The sequence below is a fragment of the Mus caroli genome, chromosome 6, assembly GCF_900094665.2.
Source record: "Mus caroli chromosome 6, CAROLI_EIJ_v1.1, whole genome shotgun sequence".
In the NCBI taxonomy this organism is placed as follows: domain Eukaryota; kingdom Metazoa; phylum Chordata; class Mammalia; order Rodentia; family Muridae; genus Mus; species Mus caroli.
This window is the reverse complement of record NC_034575.1, coordinates 33,563,895-33,585,014: the sequence shown is the minus strand read 5'-3', so window position 1 is coordinate 33,585,014 and position 21,120 is coordinate 33,563,895. Positions and strand designations below refer to the sequence as shown.

The 21,120-nt window shown below is 44.8% G+C and overlaps 1 protein-coding gene across 2 annotated transcripts in view; it reads right to left on the bottom strand.

The window, feature by feature from the left end:
* The window catches only part of Tbxas1 (thromboxane A synthase 1), a 168,681-nt gene that overhangs the window by 125,044 nt on the left and 22,517 nt on the right, over positions 1 to 21,120 (bottom strand). For both annotated transcript variants that reach the window (XM_021165134.1, XM_029478679.1), the window contains exons 2-3: positions 14,546 to 14,639; positions 11,272 to 11,324 (exon numbers count right to left, since the gene is read on the bottom strand). In XM_021165134.1, the coding sequence (XP_021020793.1) occupies positions 11,272 to 11,324; positions 14,546 to 14,639 (147 nt within the window). The remainder of the gene's footprint in view (positions 1 to 11,271; positions 11,325 to 14,545; positions 14,640 to 21,120) is intronic.

Here is a 21,120-nt window from a genome sequence, read left to right as displayed (position 1 = left end):
TTCCACAGTTCATTTTCTCCAGTGAACAATAAGGTTTTGGACTATATTTAAATCATTCAATGGTCCTCTCCTCCTCCCACCCCCCTCCTTCATCACCCTTGTCTTTAAGGGTTTTATTTTGTTTTGCTGGTTTTGTGCTTTGAGACTTGTCATAAAAAGTACTCCAGGGCCAAGGGATGATTCTGCTACTGACTCAGAACCAAATCTGTATATCTGCAGCCTATATGGGCCTTGAACTCATGATTTCCCTGCCTCCACCTCTTGAGGGCTAGAATTACAAGTCATATGCTAACATGTCTGGGTTGTTCAAGAGTTTTTGAGAAGTTGAAGAGGATTCTCGGCTCACCGATTTTTGATGAGAAAGAGACTTTAAGTTCTATATGATTGGCTGTTTTTTTGCTTCTTTGAATTTACAATTGATTTTTTTTTTAAATCATGAAAGCAAAGATGGTCTGCCCATCTTTTTGGACAGAATATAAATGCTGTTTAACTTCTCAACTAATTAAGGTTAAAAAGCCACCGGAATTGGGTAAGTATGTGCAGTTCTTGAGACTGTGCGCTGGGGTTCTTGACAGGAAACATTTGCATAAGCTCTGTGTTACCAGGACGTATTTCCAGAAGAGAGTCTGCCTTGACAAATGTCACAGTGATTCATGACAGTGTTATGTAACTCTATTATGCATTTTGGGTTGAACAACTTGGATTTGTTGCAGGTACAATTCAATTAAATGTGGAATTTTTTTATTTGAACTGATTAGGTAGAGACAGAGCTTTTTACAAAACTCTAATGTGAGCCAGTCTTTTGTTTAGGAATACATCTGTGCAGGTTGTCATGTGGGGATAAAGGAGTTATTGATGCTACCTCTGACTGTCACCGCGGAGGAACTCCCTCCCTCCCACTTGAGCCTCGTATGTGCTTCTCTGCAGTAGATCAGGCTACAGACATCAGGGAAGACAAATGGGAAGATCTGTAGCTGTCAGCCTGGCTCTGCGGTGCTCCTCATCCCTCCAAGGTGCTCCATCCTTACCTTAGGGCCCCAGCTATGGACCGGAAGCTACACCTTCCCAGGATCGCATTAGGAGAGCAGTTTCCCTGGTCTGGGTGTGCTGCAGACAGGACAGGCATTTTCCTTACGGGAGGTACTAGGAACAGAGCTGGATTCTCAGTTTGGGCAATGCTGTGCTCTGGCTCTCAGAACTGAGGCTGCACGTGTGACTCATCCCTGGGCTCAGAGCCTATCTTATGTTCCCACCAGCTCCCTTTTCAGGGCCCAGAGGCCTCTTACTTGAGTCCTAATGTCCAAGAAAGACTTCTATGGCAGCTGCTTGACTGGTCACATGACTACTATCAGGTGACCTCCCTCTCTAGGGGCAGCCTTCTCCTGCCCATTCCACCTTGGCCAGTGCTTGCTAAAACAGGGAGCTGCCATTTCTCACCCTTCCCGTGAGTCCAGCCTGTAGCCTGCAGGCTGCATGTGTCCTAAGACAACTAGGAACTAAACTGGGCACATTCGCCATACTGTCATGTCAAAAGGGCGCGCACACGTGGAACCCTGCACACTCCCCATCAGCGGGAGTGATCTCATTATCCAGAGCCCCATCTGCTTTCTGTCCCTAATCCACCCCCCCACCGAAAGGGGACAGTTTCTAGATTACTCTCTTTTCTGCCCCGTTTCCTCGGGATTTTAGCTACACTACTCTGAGGCAGGAAAGCCACACAAATTCCTTAGATACCTCTATCTAATGCAAAATAGCTTAGATGTCGTAAATTGCCAATTAATACATTATTTCTGTGAGTGTCTTAGCTAGATTCTGGTAGGGCTGAAAGTAATTTTAGTAATAGCTGAATGTGGGCTTTTGAAAATGAAGAAGAATGATGCTCTCAGGCAGGAGGTGCTAACACTGGGCATGGAGCCAGGTGTGTGAGCCCTGTCTCCAGAAGACCAGCTCTGCCACTGGGATCTGCTGCAGTGTCCACAGTGGGCTCTTGCTGACTTTATCTAAGCTTCCTCAGAATCTTAAATCCCCAGAGTCTCTCTCTCTCTCTCTCTCTCTCTCTCTCTCTCTCTCTCTCTCTCTCTCTCTCTCTCTCCCTCTCTCTCTCTGATGTTTCTTCTAACATAGACTAAGAAGACTTGGGTCATCACCTGCGGGAGGTTGCATAGATCCCACTACCTGGAAGAGACTATCAGATAGCACTTGGTCTTTGCTTTTGACACACTAGTGGTTATGCTGGTTAGATTTTCTCAGTTTAGCTAGAGTCAACTAAGAGGGAAACTTAGTCGCAGGATTGCCTCCATCAGAGTGCCAGTAGGTAATATCTGTGGAACATTTTCTTAACACTGATGTGAGAGGGTGGAGCCCACTATGGCGGAGCCACTGCTGGGCAAGAGGTCCTGGGTAGTACCAGAATGCAGGCTGAGCAAGGTAGTAAGCAGCGTTCCTGTATAGCCTGACTCCATGTTACTGCCTTGAGTTCCTGCTCTGACTTCCATTTACGATGTACTGGAAGCTATAAACAGAAATAAACCCTTTGCTCCCCAAGTTGCTTCCATTCTGGTATTGATCACAGCAGCCTTAAGCAGACTAGTACAGTGGTTACAAAGTTGTTTACTGAGTCCCGAGCAGCTTGCATTTGTCTTCCTTCTCAAGACGTAGTCTCAGTGACTCTTGGAGAGAATAAGGCAGTCGTTTTACAAAACTTCCGTTTCCTGCATGTGTGAGCGGGAGCGCTCTCTTTGTGTGAGCTCTTGTGCGCCCATGCACAATCCTGGATCACAGTGTGGTCAATCATCTGTTTACTGAGGTTCATCATTAAACAGAGTGTCAAGGTCACTGATCCAGTTCAAACCTCCCATTTACCTCTAAGCAAACAGAGGGAAAGTGAATGATTGGCCATAATCCATTAAGCTAGCCAGTGGCGGCTAGAAAGAGTGGAACCGGAGATTTTCTTCACCCTCCTCTTCTGCCACATTCTGTTGAGTGCTTCGGAGGCTGAATTGATACACTTCTGTTCCTTTTGAGTATGAGTCACAAAATACAGTAGTTGTCAAAAAACACATTATGTTTTATGGCTATTCTACATGGAACCAGCATAGATGCCCAGCAAGAGCTGAACGGATAAATAAAATGTAATGTTACACACGCACACATATACTCACATACACACACACACACACACACACACACACACTGGAGTTTGCTAAGCCATAATGATGCTATGAATCTGATAGAGCTGGAGATCACCATGTTAAGCAAAACAGGCCAGACTCAGAAAGACAAGTATTTCAAACCTCTCATTTATTGAATTCAGACTTAAATTTAAATATTGGGAGGGCTGTGATGAGAGAAGAGGAACAAGACAGGGTAGTTGCTGTGGGAGGGAGGCAGATGTATCACATATCTGCAGCATCTAGGGATGTGTGTGTGTGTGTGTGTGTGTGTGTGTGTGTGTGTGTGTGTGACAAAGAGACAGAGAGCAACAGAGACAGAGAGAGACAGGGGACAGAGAGAGAGAGAGAGAACTATTTGAAGGGAAGAAGAGAAATACTGAGAAGAGGGGGAAGGGGGTAGGAGGGTGAGAGTCAAGTATGTACAAGGTACAATTATACACCTACATAAAAATGTCATAATAAAATTCATTATTTTGTATGCTAACCAAATATTTATACTAAAAAATATCTGCAGCATCCATCACTTACTTCTACTGTTACAGGAAGAGGACAGGGGAGTAACACGTGGCAGGAGATACATGTGGTGAGAGAGTCGGAAACACAGGGATCTAAGCCAGCTCCAGAGACACCCGTGGATGAAGACCAGGAGACAAGATGCTCTGCCCCATAAGAAGAATGGAAGTTTGGGGAGATGCCCCATCAGGGGTGTCCAGAGACTATGACCCTAGAGGGTAAGCGGGGAATCAGTTCAGAAGTCACGAAAGCATGGCTCTAACAAATGTACCTGAGGATAATTGTCTACTTATCAAGCCCTGCACTTGGCTGGGATATGGTTGTCTTGCTGGCCACTTCTCTCCTGTTCTCAACGGTTTCCTACATCTGCCTGTTGTCAGGGTAGGCACTTGATAAAATAATGTTCCCTTAACATTCTGTCTTAATTAGGGTTTCTAGTGATAGGATGAAACACAAGGACCAAAGGCAACCTGAGGAGGAAAAGGTTTGTTTCAGCTTATTCTTCTGGATCAGAGTCCATTACAGAGGGGAGTCAGGGCAGGAACTCAAACAGGGAGGAGTATGGAGCCAGGAGCTGATTCAGAGGCCATGGAGGAGTGCACTTATTGGCTTGTTCGATGTGGCTAGCTTGATGTGTTTTATATACACCCAAGGACCAGCTGCCCAGCCATGATACGGCTCCCCGTGGGATGGGTCCTCCCACACCAATCATTAGTTCAGACAATATAGGTTTGCCTACAGGCCAGTCTTATAGGCATTGGCTCAGTTGTGGCTCCCTCTTCTTGGGTAACACTAGCTTGTGTTAAGTTAACATAAAAATAGCCAGCATGTATGCAATAACAGTTATAAATTTCCAGGAACTTAAACATTGTGACCTTCCAGGCCTAGCATTTGTGACCCATGAGGATATTAAAATGTACTTTATAAAACAACACTCCATGACTATGGCCTCAAGGCCACCAGGTCTCGCTCTCTTTGTTCCAAGCTCAGTTGGCCTGCTCTTCAGCACGATTCAGCGGAGCTCAGGATGGTCTAACAGTGAGGCTGGTCTCCGGGCCCCAGCAGCTAGACTGCTGTATAAAGACTTACATCTCTGTGAGCCATAGACTCCACTTACCTCACACCCCATACAGACTCACATTTTCTTTTTTTTTTTTTTTAATTTATTTTTTTATTAGGTATTTTCCTCGTTTACATTTTCAATGCTATCCCAAAAGTCCCCCATACCCACCCCCCCAACCCCCTACCCACCCACTCCCCCTTTTTGGCCCTGGGGTTCCCCTGTACTGGGGCATATAAAGTTTGCAAGTCCAATGGGCCTCTCTTTGCAGTGATGGCCGACTAGGCCATCTTTTGATACATATGCAGCTAAAGACAAGAGCTCCAGGGTACTGGTTAGTTCATATTGTTGTTTCACCTATAGGGTTGCAGTTCCCTTTAGCTCCTTGGGTAATTTCTCTAGCTCCTCCATTGGGGGCCATGTGATCCATCCAATAGCTGACTGTGATCATCCACTTCTGTGTTTGCTAGGCCCCGGCGTAGTCTCACAAGAGACAGCTATATCTGGGTCCTTTCAGCAAAATCTTGCTAGTGTATGCAATGGTGTAAGCGTTTGGAAGCTGATTATGGGATGGATCCCTGCATATGGCAATCACTAGATGGTCCATCCTTTTGTCACAGCTCCAAATTTTGTCTCTGTAACTCCTTCCATGGGTGCAGACTCACATTTTCAAATCCAATGTATTTGGATGTCTTGCAGCATGTGTGTGTGTATCTGTGTATTTGTGTATGAGTATGTCTGTGTGTCTGTGTATGTGTCTCTGCGTGTGTGTGTGTGTGTGTGTCTGTCTGTCTGTCTGTTTGAAAGCCATCATCCACATCAGCACAGTCTAGCAGGTTCCAATCCCTTCAACATTCAATGTTCTTGTTCCATGGCAGTTCCGGGAACTCTCCCTCATGTGGGTGATACCGCCCTTTGACTACATAGAGCTAACCTCTCTCTGGCACTCCCGGCCTTCACCTTAGTAAATGGACACAGTCAGTGCTTAAGGGCTCTTTTTTCAGAAGTCTACACGTCAGTCACTTTCAGAGCACGAATACTCCCGAGAAACAGCACCGTGGTATCCAAGCTGAAAGCAACCTTATTACCGCCACCACAAATGCCACACTGTCTCCCATACGAATTCCAAAGCTCTCCACTATCTCCTTGCCTCCTGACAAGGCGCTGTCAGATCACTCTTGCTAAGTAATTAACTCATAGTGGTAACCCTCCGGCGTTAGAAGCGTAGGCGACACCTGCGCGTCCCGTGGTGTGACCTGTGAAGCTCCCTGTCGGTCCCTCGTCCTGCAAGGCATATTTGCTCAGCACTTTGATATTTTTGTTTTCCAGCACAAGGACTCATAGTTTCCTAGAGATTGATTGCTTCAGGGTCTCATAATTGCAAAGGCACTCTTGGAACATCAGCTGCTGCTAGATATACGGAGTTTCATGCAAGCCATTCAAATCCGAGTACCCAGTAAGGAATCCAGACCAGTAGATAGTCCAATAGAACAGAGGAGTCAGAAGTACTAATAATATAAAAATTCCTGAGTAATGATGTGTGAAAATGTGATACTTTAAGCCATTTGGAAAGGGTGAATTTCTGAGTAGAACCATCTGGAAAAAATTAAGTGTGTATCTCCTATGAGTCAGCTTTCTGACATGGTAACAAAGCACCCGAGGTAATTAACTTATGAAGAGAAAGGCTTCTCTTGCTCACGGCTTTAGAGTTCCAATCTATGACCAGGTAACTCACTGCTCACAGATGTCTAATGAGGTGCCCGATAGGAGCCTGGAAAGTGCATGGCAAAGTGAACTGTTCATATGTGGCCAGGAAGAAAGAGAAGAGGGAAGGACTAGAATCCCACAGTCCCCTGTGATGCTGGGCCCAGAATGACTTTAAGGGTTTCCCAGCAGGCCTCACCTACTAAAGATTCCACAACCTCCCAATATCATCACTCTGGGAGCAACACCTTGTACATATATTAAATATTAAGGGCTACTTACTTGTACATATATTAAATATTAAGGGCTACTTACTTCAATATGTAAAGAGTTTTTATGAATAAATTAGGAAAATATGAACTCAGCACAAAGTGGAAAAAGATTCTCCAGAAAACAAAATACAGTGAATTTTAAATGCATAAAAATGTTCAAAGATGTTTAAGATAAATAAATACTAATTAAAGCAGCAGTAATATGACATCAAATGGTAGTACATTTCTGACCACTTATTTTGATAGCAAATATGTGAAAAAATCAAATTTTCTCATGTTCTATTTGTGGGAACATAAATTGATATATGCCCTAGAGAGAGCAATTTAGTAATATCAAAATAAAAAATGTATAGAGGAGAAAATTCCTTTCCTAGGGATTTATCCTACGGACATACTCAGGCAAGAGAGTAATATTGTATATTTGAGAATATTCACTGCAGTGTTGTTTGTGAAAGCAAAAGGCATTGATCAACTGAGAACTTATTTTTAAAGTCAGTGTATTTCCATACAATTAAATCCTTTAAAAAATAATGTAGCATTTAATAAGGAGTGTATTGAAGGAGAACGTTGCCCCGAAGACCATTAATGAACACAGCAGGAAGGGAGAGCAAGCCTTACCCATCACACATTATCCACACGAGGAGAAGCAGGAGACAAAGGCTGCCGTCATGGCTCGGGGTATGAAGTCGGTGCAGGCTAAGCATGTATCCACACACCCCTAGTGCTTATGGATTAGGTGGTGGTCATGTTTACTTATTTACAACTTTAATGTCTTAATGGGAACGCAGGAGGTTATGCCACAGAGCTGGCTTCACAGAGGGACATAGGTACATAGGTGCCAGGTGCCTCACGTTCCAACAAGGGGAGCAATGTTTGTACTGGGGATCAAAGTTAAAGTGACGTGGAGACAAGAGGAAGTGAGAGCGAGGTTAAAACGCAGGGCTGTGGAGTGAGTGGCTGGAAGATAGATGCGGCAAGGGAAAGTGGATTCTGATGCAGGCCTGTGGTTGTTGCTAACAAGCTGAACGGAGACCCTGTGTATCTGTAAGTAATAGTCGCAGCATGCTAAAGGGTCCTGATTTACTGCATTTTAGAGTCTGTCACAAACCGATGGGGCACAATTTCTATCCTGCTTATATTTAACCATCAGTGATGATGCTGATATCAGCCTTAAGGACATTGGAACGGAATATGATAGCATAGCTTGGAGCTGATCCTCAGACTGAAAGAGATTATCAATTGCTTTAAGGTTATCCAAAACCATAGGCCCCTGTCATCTTCATCTGTTGTGGCCAATGGTACTGCTGGGCAAGTCAGAATCAACCTAGCATCAGTGGTAGAAGCTGAGCAGTATGGACACTGGACTACCTGGCTTATACTCAGATTTACACAGACCTGGCAAAGCCACCTACATACATTATTAGACACTTGATGTCAGTGATAGTGAATGTGATAGTGATAGTGAATATAACCGTGCTAATGAATATAATAGTGAGAGCGACTATGATAGTGAATGTGATGGTGAATGTGATAGTGAATGTGAGTGATTGTGAATGTGAGAGTGATAGTGAATGTGATAGTGAATGCAATAGTGATGGTGAATGTGATACTGTTAGTGACAGTGAATGTGATTGTGATTGTGAATATGAGAGAGATAGTGAATGTGATAGTGATAGTGAATGTGATGGCTACAGCAGTGAGAATAAATGATAACACTCTCTGCCGCTCTAGGCAGAATCCTTCACCAACAATGCCTTCCCAGAAACAGAAGTAGGAAGGGAAAGGGCTTAGAAGCCTCTTCCAATTAGGAGTCCCAAACTCTGACTCTGAACAAGCTACAAGTAGGTAAGGGTCCTAACACCCAATCACAGTCATCTTATTAACTTTGAGAGCAGTCAAGAGATCCTCGCTGTGCACACCCCTCTCCACAAGCGGGCTGTGCTGTATAGCAAAGTGCTGCTCTGCTAGGCATCCATGGGGTGGAGTTTCCCTTGTCCCATGAGCAGTCAAACCTATTTGATTTTTCAAGTTTGAAGAAAATCATGATAGACTATTTCCTAGTCATGAAAGCAGCCTGAAAATCAACGTAATTTAAACAGAATTGTTTCCTGGGGGGAAGGGTGGGAGCCTTTGTTGTTCATGGACCATGGCCCTCTTTGACACTCTGAATCAGAGAGACCATTATGCCAAAGTTAAGATCAAGACGAGTCTTTTAGGTGAGATGGGAGCTTAGATAGATGCCATTTCTACCCACCCGCACAGTGATGGAGACCGGGAGAGACCATAGACGCAGCAGGAAGCGTCTTATGACCCATCATTCTTTCTACAGGAGAAAAGGTTGATGGCTTTGTGTGAAGAAATTATACCATCATTCCTGCCCCCCTTTTCGCCAGAGGAACAAAGGATAGAGATGATACTGCAATTTTGATCTCTACAACCTCATTTGAAATCATTCTCTGTGATTTAAGTTTTCTGGAAATGAAAAGGATAAATTGTGTGAACTTAGTTAAAGTTGGAAAGAAAAGTTGAGTGGATAGCCTGTTGTCAAGGAAACCAATTCTCTCTCTCTCTCTCTCTCTCTCTCTCTCTCTCTCTCTCTCTCTCTCTCTCTCTCTCTCTCCTGTGTGTGTGTGTCTTTGTGTGTATGTGTTCATGTCCTTTATATTCTTCATCTGACATTTAAGGATAATTCTAAGGTACTCAAAGCTTCCACACTAAAACTGTATACAAAGGGGAGAAAAGAATTCTCCAAGAAAGTAATTTCTAGAATTTAGAACATGGGAGAACCTTGCCTAACTCTGGTGGAGACAGCAGCCCTTTGAACCAGTTCTGCATCCTAGAAACATACGTGGTCACCACAGTCAGGGTCAGGCCATTGCAGAATGAGGTTTGAAGGGTAGCAAGACAGCATGGGTTAGAAGAAAGGCAAACAAGTCAGCCCCTCGATGCTTCAATGAGTCTCATGCTTCCAGCGGGAAGAAGCTACCCGTGAAGGGAAGTGAAATTCTGAGTGAAGTCAGAGACCACAGAGAGGGAGGGGGAGCTTATTATTTAAAGACAATTGTCACCTGCCCACCACCCCATGGGAAGGCCATACCTCCCCTCTTGATATGACCAACACCAGGTTTGACCAAGGGACTCTGCTGCCTCACAGAGGCCACAGCAATCTCTCTCTTCTAGCTCTGAGTTTGGCCACGTGACTTGGCTTGACAGGAAGGGTGCCAGTGAGCATGCTCAGCAGCATTTCTTGCTCTCTTAGATCTTGCCTCTTCATGAGAAGACCCTGCCCTAATGTGGCTGATCTTCCACAAAGGCTAGGAAGCATGAGAGACAGAGCTGCACAGAGGAGCCCTTCCCAATGCCACTGGAAGCCCAGAAAATCCTCCCAGCCAGCCGGCCTCAGCCAACTCTCAGACACACACTGAATGATAAGTTGTTTCTGTCAACTGAGTTTGGGAATCAGGGGAGTGTGTTACACACAGCAGGAACTGACATATACATAGAACATCTATAGCAGCTTAACTTTTTAATTTTTCAAGGTCATATAAGACAGTAGAAAGTAGATAGACCACTTGTTTTCCTGGGTAGAGCCAGGTCCATGCATATCTCAAACCAATACCTTTCCAAAGCAGCACTGAGAGAATACAGGCTGAGACCTTCGGAACACAAAGGTTTCCAAACAACAGAACTCATCAGAACGGGCAAACAGTACGACAGAAATTTAGCGCACCTAGAAAAATGACTGTCATCCTGGAGATCCAGGAAAAGTTACTAAAGGTCACCCAGTGGCTGAGGAGGAGCCTTATGGGAATACACTGAGAGTATAGGGACCCTCATAAATACAGACCCATGCAGAAGAGGAAGAAGATTAAGTCATTCCAAATTTGAATATAGAAAACTATCTAAGCAAAGATCCAGCACTAACATTCTAGATCATAAAAAGCATTAAAGAGGGGCTGGAGAGATGGTTCAGCACCTGAGAGCATTTGCTGCTCTTGCAGAGGACCTGGACTTAGTCCTCAGCACCCACATTTGGCTTATAACCATCTGTAACTCCAGTTCCAATGCGCTCTTCTGGCCTCAGTAAGCTCCTTCATGTATGTGATACACATATATTCATAAGACTCACACACATGCACATAAATTAAAAATAAATACATCATTAAAAAAAGGCAGCATAAAAATCATTCAAGGGTGACAAACAAGGGTGACCATGTGCCCCAGTGTATCCTGGACAGGATTAGTCTCACTATTGTCGTATGTCATTATTCACAGAACTTATTTCCAGTGTCAGAAGTGTGCCAGGGTAGCTGACAATAATATTACTGTTAGCAGGCACACCTTACCCAAGGGATGGAACTTGACAGGTCCAAATGAGAGCCAGCTCTCTGTATGTGTGAACTGGAGGGTACTTGTCCTTTGAAGGCAGCTTCAAAAAAAAAATCACAATAGTACAGCGCATGATAGTCCTATTACCATCATAACATCCACATTAGTTTAACATGAGAAATCAAAGCATGTAGTCAAAGAATATGAGTCTTCCTCTTACCCACACAGAGGCCCGTATCGCTCTCGGAGTTCCAATTGGCTCTCCCAAAAACCCTGGAGGAAAAAAAAAAAAAAACGCACACAGCGCCATGGTAAGAATAAGACTGAGTAAAATTTCAATGATTCCAACTTACTCAGAAAAAAAAAAAAAGCTAGAACAGCAAGAACACAATTACATAAACAATAAAAGAAGAATCACAGCTATATTGCATTGAAGTGCTGTAGAATATTGAGTAAAGAAATGGCTTTTTAAAATATTGCTGAGTAAAACTCTCAGCAGCTCTATTTAATGGACAGAAGAGACCATGGGCACTTAAGTTATCCGCGTATAATTGCTGCTCACACATCTGAAAACTATTTGCTTTCACATCCACTGTGTTCCCCTCGGGTAGGGTTCGTATTTGCCAAGTCTCCTTTCATGACCCATATATGTGTAAACTTCCGAATCTACCCAAATTATCACACCTCCTAAAGTCTCGGGATCTGAGTTAAAGGTCCAAACGCAAGGCTCTCAGCATGACTTCTCATAGGCAGAAACTCTAGGGTACCAGAAGATGTGCATGAGGCCAAATGGGTGGAGGTGAGAAAATGCTAGACCCCTTGTGCTGTGGAGATGGAGCTGTGGATGTAGACAGAGGACATAAGCAGGTATGATGGGATATAGTGTGGGCAAGCACTGAGAACTGATATGTGAGATGTGGTGGGAAGGACACACACATATGTGTAGGTATATATAAACATGCATGTGTTGGGAGGGGTTGGGTGGAGAATGCTAGATTTAAGTCATAGGGGTGGAGGGTCAGAGAGCTGATGGTTAAAGGAAGCACGTGTTCTGAAGGGAACCGTGCCCCATTCGTTCCCAGTAACTCCGTACTTCACAATACAAGCCTAGGCTGTAGCAAGGAAAGCCCAGAGGAACACAATAGACTATAAATTCAGGGCCCCACCCATAAACAAAGAGCTACATACAACTAAGGAATACAGAGACAGGAGAAATAGTCCTCCCTAGACATTAGCCCCTGATTGGTTATCCAGGACTAAGTGGCCAGCCTGAAGACACACACTCATAAGTAATACTAAGCAGACTAAGCAAGTTGTATCTATACATTTTTATTTATAAACTAAAGAAGAGGTCATGATCTTGAGAGGGAACAGGAGAGGCGTGTGGAAGATATGGAAGAAAGGCAGAAAATGATGTAATTATATTTTAATTAAAAAAAAGTAAAAGTACCTCAGGTGGCTGCCCAAAAGATTACTGTGTCTAAGTTTTTAATAAACCTCTCTAATGACTTGACCTCCCTCTTAGAAAGAGGCATGGTGTTGCCACATCTGTAAAGCAAACTTAGCTGTGTTCTAAAAAAAGCACGACAGAATTTATATATAAAGGGACGATAAGCTAAGAGGAACTGATGTAGACATTCTTTGAGTCAGCCATCCGGAGTTCTCCTTACATGACAGTTATTTTGTCTGCCTCCAAATGTTATTAGCAAATTAATCTTACTTAACTGGCTATGACTGATCACATCCCCCCTACCCTGCAATGTTTGGAATTTATTTTCCTCCAATTTCCTATATGATTTGTTTGTTCTATTTTGACACTTTTAAATCTCTTTACACTTGTTTCAGGAGGGTATAAGAGGTCTGTTGGGGTGATTGTGGGCTTAAAAGTTGTGAACGGGGCACCCTAGAGGGAGAGATGAGAGAAGAGGGTGTTTGAAAAGCTGGGAAAATAGAAATGCTGGCAACAAATGGTGAACCCAGAGAAAAAACGGAGAGAAAACTGGAAAGTGTCAGGCAAAAGGCCAGATGTGGGTCATTCTCTGCCTAGGGAGTGGAGAAGAGGCCATGGGGTGGGGGAAGTTCCAGCATCCTCCCAGAGTTACTGTCTCATCTGTATGCCCAAATTAGCCCTTCCTGCCCTTGTATGGCGATTCACAGGCAGGATCTGGTGGTGGCGCCTGCTGTTGGTCTGGGTGCAGTGTCCCCACAAGTTAATCAGGCTTCTGAGAAAAACCAATGGCAGTAAAAAATAACCTTCAAAGGCAGATGCTGCGTCCCTATCTACAAACGCCTGGTCATCTCCACTGCCATGTCACTCTGGATAGCTGAAGACCAGAGGCTTAAAATAAAATATCTTCTCCCTGAACCAGCTTCCCTCCCCAGACACTTCCTCCTGTCACGCCACAGCCATTGTCTTTGCTCCAACCTTTGGCTGCTGCCTCCCTCAATTCCCTGAGTCCTCTGAATCTCAGTGTCACTGGAGTCCTTACTTAGCCACTGTTGCTCTCTTCTCAGGACTGTCGTTGCCTCCCTGCACGAAGCACTCACGCCCTCATCCTTGATGTCCACCTCAGCATGGATCCTGCAGCCCTGATTTCTCGGCTCTTGACTCTTGCAATCCTGCCTTTCAGGATCGATCCTCCACTCAACAAGGGTTGTCTAGATTGGTTCCTGGTTGGGCCTTCAAGTCTGGAAGCATGCTAGCCCATGCATCACACACAGCTTTGTTCTCCTGCATCCCTTTGTTGTTAGCTCTTGGTCCCTGAAGGCTGCCTGCTGACCAATGCCACCATACCCACTTGGGTGCTCTCTTGTATATGGTGCCCTCTCCCTGGTGTGTCTGCCTTTGTCTTCAGCTACTGCAGGATCCCCTTCTCCAGGAACTCCCCCCAACAATGGTTCTCCCTGAAACAAGATCAAAGTTGCTATCTGCACTTCCCAATCTAGCTAGTGACACAAACCAACTGGTGGTATACATCACTGTTGCACAGTGACCTTGAGAGGGTAAGTAACTTCTACTTTTGCATTCTAAAGAGTGTATTTAAATACTCAATAAGTTGGGTTTGGGGTGGGTGGATGAATGAATGAATACATAGTAATGAGTCATAAGAGATGAATCATTATCATAACATAAGCTGGATATGTAGCTTGGTTGGTAGAGTGCTTGCCTAGCATGCACAAAGCCCTAGGTTCAATCCCCAGCACTGCACAAGCCGGGTGTGGTGCTGTACCCCTGTAATTCCAGCACTCAGGAGGTGGAGGTAAGAGGATCAACAGTTCAGAGTCATCACATAGAAAGTATAGTCAGCCTTGGCAACCCTTCCTCAAAAGGGAGGGCGGGAGGGAGAGAAAAAGGAAAGAAGGAAGAAAAAAAAACCATTCCCATGGAGAAGAGTTCTTCTGTTACACGGATTCTTCATGTGAAGATCACCCTGACGCCCAAAACATAAACAAATGTGGGAATCTTGTGAAGACCCAGAAAGCCCATGTCTTACCTGGCGGAAAAACATCAAGTTTCCAACAAAAGGAGAAGGCTTGGGGTGCCTGATGCCCAACTTCTCCAGTCTTGAGAAAGCTGACGTGGAGTACCTGGGTAGACAGAGAAGCAAACGTTTAAAACCAAGAAACTGATGCTCGTAGTCTTGTAATTGGGTCTATTATGAAGGAGAACTATTAAGTTCTCTTAGCGAGGCTGAGAAAAGTTTCCAGGGGCAGGGAACTAGCAAGAAAAGAGAAGGGTAAGAACTCAGGGGCACCTCCACAGGGGCCGATGGGATCTCTGAGGCCTTTGAAGTCTGAGATGTCTCAGAAAAAGGAAATCTAACAACCTCCTCCACTAGAACTCGATCATCTCCACACATGCACCTCAGCTTCCAAATCTATCACAAGCCATAACTCAGAAGACACAGCAAAAACTTACAGTAGCAAAGAATAAGCTCCCTGATTGTCTTAGTTAGGTTTACTGACGTGAACAGACACCATGACCAAGGCAACTCTTAGAAGGAAAACATTTAACTGGGGCTGGCTTACAGGTTCAGAGGTTAGGTTCAGTCCATTATCATCAAGGTGGGAGTATGGCAGCATCCAGGCAGGCATAGTGCAGGGGGAGCTGAGAGTTCTACATCTTCATCTGAAAGGCTGCTAGGAGAAGACTGACTTCCAGGCAGCTAGGATGAGGGTCTTATGTCCATGTCTACAATGACACACCTCTTCCAGCAAGGTCACACCTACTTCAACAAGGCCACACTTCCTAATAATGCCACTTCCTGGGCCAAGCATATACAAACCACCACACTGGTATATTTTTTTAGGTTAAGGCCAACCCCCTCTTCATATTTATAACATGATGCTCATCACATTCCATGGCCATGGCCTTATTGAGAAAACAAAGTGGGGATGGAGGTACCTCATGGCAAGGAGACCGCCTTACCCTCCACTTAGAGTCCTTGTCAGGCTCTGTTTCTAGCTTAAACCCATAAGGGAGATAGATTCTCTGCATCCCAAACCAGGAAATGTGGTCCAACAGGGTCTGCACTACTTCTCAGTAAGGCTGTCCAAACACTGGGATTATGGGTATTTCAGTTTGTGGGAACAGAGAGGTGACATAGTTTGAGTCAGAGTTGGCTTGGGCAAACCTGCCATCTGGCCCCATCCCCACCCAGCCAGACAATTAGGTCAAAAGTTCAGTTGGTTCGGAAAAATTAATGAGTCAAACTGGGTGTTTAGCATCATGCAGAGATCAGCCAAATCCCAATTTAGGAACAAGGAAAAATAGCAAAATAGCTCTCCGGTCTGGTGATTGATGAATGCTAACGCTCAAAACACTCTGCAGGGAGAAAGATGAGTGTTGGTTTTATTCTCTGACCTGAGAACAGTTCAGCATCCCCTCTAGTATCTGTGTCAATGGAGACACCACCTAAGTACAGTTTACATAGACACAGCAATGTGCCTATGGCTAAAATAGCCATGAGGGAGAACCAAGCAAGGCAAAATGGGAAACAGCAAGTCCTCCCACTATCTGAAAGTACTGCTGGTTTGAATGACCTCCCAGACTATCACCATCAAGTCCACCTTTGAGTGGAATCATGAAGTGTAGCATCCAGAGACTGCCCCACCTAGGGATCCATCCCATATACAACCACCAAACCCAGACACTACTGTGGATACCAACAAGAGCTTGCTGACTGAAGCCTGATATGACTGTCTCCTGAGAGGCTCTGCCACTGCCTGACAAATACAGAAGTGGATGCTCACAGTCATCCACTGGACAAAGCACAGGGTCCCCAATGAAGGAGCTAGAGAAAGGACCTAAGGAGCTGAAGGGGTTTGCAGCTCCATAGGAGGAACAGCAATATGAACTAGCCAGTACCCCCAGAGCTCCCTTGGGACTAAACCACCAATCAAAGAAAACACACAGAGGGACTCGTGGCTCTAGCTGCATATGTAGCAGAGGGCCACATAGTTGGTCATCAATGGGAGGAGAGTCCATTGGTCCTGTGAAGGTTCTATGCCCCAATGTAGGGGAAATGTCAGGGCCAGGAAGCAGAAGTGGGTGGGTTGGTGAACGGGGAGGGGGGGAGATAAGGGGTTTTCAGAAGGGAAACCAGGAAAGGGGATAATATTTGAAATGTAAATAAAGAAAATATCTAATAAAAAATAAACACATGTGAATACAAAAGTCTGATATTGTACATAATGAGCAAAAATGTTAGATCACTTATCTCTGTTCTTAGTGCAATGATGCACTTGTAAGATATTTAAATTTTTATTTTAAAATTATCTATAATAAATTGCATCTACTTTTTAATAAGGAAAAAAAACATACACTAGAGCCTGGTGTGAATTATGTAGATTAGCCACACCCACATTCCTGCTCATTAGCATGTGTGACAAAGGTCAGGTGTGGGAAAGGTAGCCTTTCAAGAAGGTGATGGTATTTTAAATGGCTCCCTTTATCCTCAAAGGGAGAGATCAAAGCAGATTCAGAGCTGCTGAAAGCTTCCTTTAACACTCTCAAATCGGAGATTATCTTCACTTTTTTTCCATCGGTTTTTGCAAATTATTTTCTAAATATAATCTCTGATGGGTAGGAAGAAATATGAAGATCTTGGGCCACGTAATTACATCTTAATTTAGTAATTAGATGTCTTGATTGTCTAATTAAAGGACAAGAAGTCTGTACCTAATTACACATGCTAATTACTATGCAAGTCCGTGCCCTCATTATGTAACTGCACTTAGAACACTGCCTGTGTGTCTCTGCACAAAATTCAGGCATTTGCAAGCATATGGCACCAGCAGAGTGTGCACTGTGCACAATCACAACTTTCCCTTACAGCCTGGACTCTGGTGCAGAACGTGGGAGGCTTCAGCCAGGAGGTAACCAGGTAAGGCCTTCATCGCCAGAGCCCCTGAGCCCAGATCTGCAGTAGATTACCACTACCAGCGTAGGGGGTGGGGGTGGGGCAGAGTGACAACACAGGCGCAATGTGTGCCCATCTCAGTTCCTTCCCTGTAACCTGTTCTCATGTGCTCTGGTTCCTGGGTCCATAGGCTGACCTCCAAATGTCTCCTCGGATACCCAAGTCTGTGGATTCCTTCAGGGATAGGGTGATAAGTTCCAAAAGACAAGTTGAATCCTGGCCTCCAGGACCTCAGAACCTGACTCTGTCTGGAAATAGGGTTGGTGCGAATGTCTTTCGTTCTGATAAGTAGATGGGACCTCCCATCCAAAAGAACTGGGATCTCTGTCAGAAGATGTACATGTTGTTCATCTCCCTCACCTCTGTGGCAAGAAGCAACTTGAGGAGGAAGGGCTACGCTAGCCTCGAAGTTCAACGGGATCCAATCCTTTGTGAGGAGGAAGCAGGGTGTGAGCAGGAGGAGTGTCAGGGCTTTGAAATCTCAAGGCCCGCCCCCATAACTCACTTCCTCCGGCAAGGCTCCACCTCCTAAGGTTCCAGAAACTTCCAGAACAGACAATACCTCCAGCGGGCAATGGTTGGTCAAGCACACGAGCCGGTGAGGGACGTTCCACATTCAAACAAACACAAAATGGCCAAGTGAAGACAGACACACAGAAAGGAAGCCAGATGACCGTGAGGGCAGAGACCAGAGGGATGCTGCAGCTAGCCAAGGGAGGTCAAAGGTCGTCAGAAAACTTCCAATAGAAGGAAAGACAAGGAAGGGTTCATCCTACAGGGTTCAGAGGGAGCCTGCCAACACCTTGATTTCAGACTTCCGGCTTCTAGACCCAGACTGTTTCAGTCAGTCCTCTGATAGCGCGGCTGTGGGAATTATAAACTACTCACAGAGACATTCCAGGCAGTCAATGAAAATATTTTCAATTTCTTTTTTTTCTTCTTGTCATTTTCAACATTGTCATTGTAAAAGAAATCTGTCTTTTTGTGTCATCAAGTTCTGTGCCATCCAACAAAAGTCCAGGTGGCCTGGAATGGTGCTGTGAAGAGCAGGTACCATGCAGTCGTTGTGCGACCACTGTTTTGTGATATTTAGAACGGCTCTCCTTTGACAGGGATTCATGGAAATATGCCCACCACTACCATTCCGGACATCTGTCATTGTTTATAGTAAGGATACTTAAGTCAGAAAATGACAGGAGACATACATATTGCCCCACATTAAATCCTTTGGTTTAATTTTCACATCTAAGGCAGTCATCACACGCTACCAAACACAAATCTCGCAGTGCTGCCGGTGACGCTTAGGGCATCCCTTCTCAAAATAACCCGAATCGTATGCATTGTTTTTACAATAAGGCTAAATTTGAAAGGTTACAAGCTGCCGGGTCTTTCATTTCCCTCAAAACCAAGTCACTCTCCTGATGGATTTTATGTAGGAGTATGCCCATTGTTTAGACAAAGAAGCCACTTAGGGTAAACAGAGAGTGGGGTGGGGGTGAGGTTGTTGTCGTCTGAGACAAGATCTCACATAGCCCAGCCTGGCCTCAAACTTGTTATTTAGCTGAGAAAGACTTACAACTTTGCATCCTCTGGTCTCCACCTCCTGATGGCGGGGAGTGAGTGCAGGTGTGTGCTACCACCACATCTGATTGTGCAGCCCCAAGGATCAAGCTTTGTGTGTGCTGGGCAAACTGGGCTCTGTCCCCAGGCCTTGGAGGATGCTTGATGGGTTTACATCCAATAGACTGAGGGTTGGAATGGCAGAAGCCAGTCAGAAGCCAGTCTGGCCTGTGGGTTCCCTCACTCTGTGTCTTACACAGCTTGCTACCCTCACTCTCCTTCCTTTCAGATGTGGCTCTTTCCCTCTCGACCACTCCTGCTACAATGCAAATAAGTCCTTGTGTTGCCCATCTTAAAGCCTGGGAGCAAATGCCCAGGATTCCACTCACAGCCTCGATTTTCTTCCCTCCTGTCAGCAGAGTTTCTTGTAATGGAGAAGTACTGTGCCCCTCTGCCCCTTCAATACTGTCTCGGCCTGTTCCAGCGAGGCTGCTACATTTACAGGATGGGAGAGGACTGCTCTTGTCAAGGTCGCTGACGAGTTTATCTTTCTCAACCCTGAGATCCCCTGATTGTCTCATTATTAAATTCTCAATGGTAATTGCTTGTAGCCAAGCACTTCTTTGGGAACACTCTTTATTTCCACGATGTCACCCGCTCCCCTTACAGGCTGCTGGCCCCTTTCCTTCTGTTGACCTGCCACGGTTAAGACCATTGACAAATCAACACCCCTGCATTTCTGACTCTAGCTCTGCTCTTTCTGTTGAGCTCCCATCCTCTTTATCCGACTCCCAACATAAATGCACATTTTAAATGTCTACTCAGCAACTTAAATAGTAAATATCATAGTTGTTTGAGTTGAGAAATGTCCCCCATAGTCCTGACATTTCAACACTTGGTCACCAGTTAGTAGTGCTGTTTAGGGGACTTTGGGTGATGAAGGTTTGCTGGAGGAAGTATGTCACTAGGAGTAGGTTTTGAGATTAAGGTCACTTCCAGTTCATTCTGTCTGCTGCTCCATGCTGTGGTTGTAGTATGAGCTCTCGGTCTCCAGTTCCTGCCACCATGCCTGAACTTGTAGCCATGCCCTCCAAGGCACAATGGACTCTTATTCCCTGAGGAGTATAATAAGCCCAAACAAATCCTTCCTTCTCTCAGTTGCTTTTGGTCTTGGTGACTTATCATAGCAACAGAAATGTTTGCGATAAAATTATCAAATGTAACTATTTATATGGTCAACTTGATTAGATTACGAAATACCCAAACATTAGTGAGGCACAGCTGTGGTGTGCTAGTGAGGAATTCTAGAGAGATTAGCTGAGAAGGAAAGAGTCTCTCTTGAGATTTGATCTGTTGCTATGTACCGTAATGTTGAATACTGACCCCCCCAAGGCCTGGTTGCCCCAGGGATGAGAGACTCTTCACATAGACTGAAGCTATGTAAACTTGCCCCCCAAGTTATCCCTGATTGGTGAAATGCCTACCACCTATAGCTGGGCAGAAGATAAGGGTAAATATAGGATAGTGAGTAAGATAGGGGCAGGGGTAACTAAAGCAACAATACTTAAATGTTAAATAAAATAACTAAGCAATTTCCATTTCCTTCTAAAACAACTGCTCCCCAGCCCTTGTGTCTACAGTCCATGAACATGCAGACCCATGGTGCAAGCCAGACACCTCAGAGACCTGGTGGGTTGAACAATTGTCATAACTATGACTCCCCCTTCTAACTGGAAATTAGACACCCCCATCCCATTTGGTTCAGGCAAAATGGTGATTGGCATCCAAGACAGGAGTGCTGAACCCCAGCTCAGCAAGGAACAAAGCCTCCCCCCAACCCTCTGCCCAGCCTCCAAGAGCTGCCAGCTCCGCTGATACCTAGACTTTAGACCAACAAGGCATAACTAAGCCAAAGATGAGCAGTTTGAGCAATTCAGTAATAATCGCAGTGGCTCAAAACATCAAATATATTCACATCCCTGAGTTCAGAATGAGCTCACATGGCATCATCTTCACAACATGTGAAGACCAACTTCACAACATGTGAAGACCAACTTCACAACATGTGAAGACCAACTTCACAACAT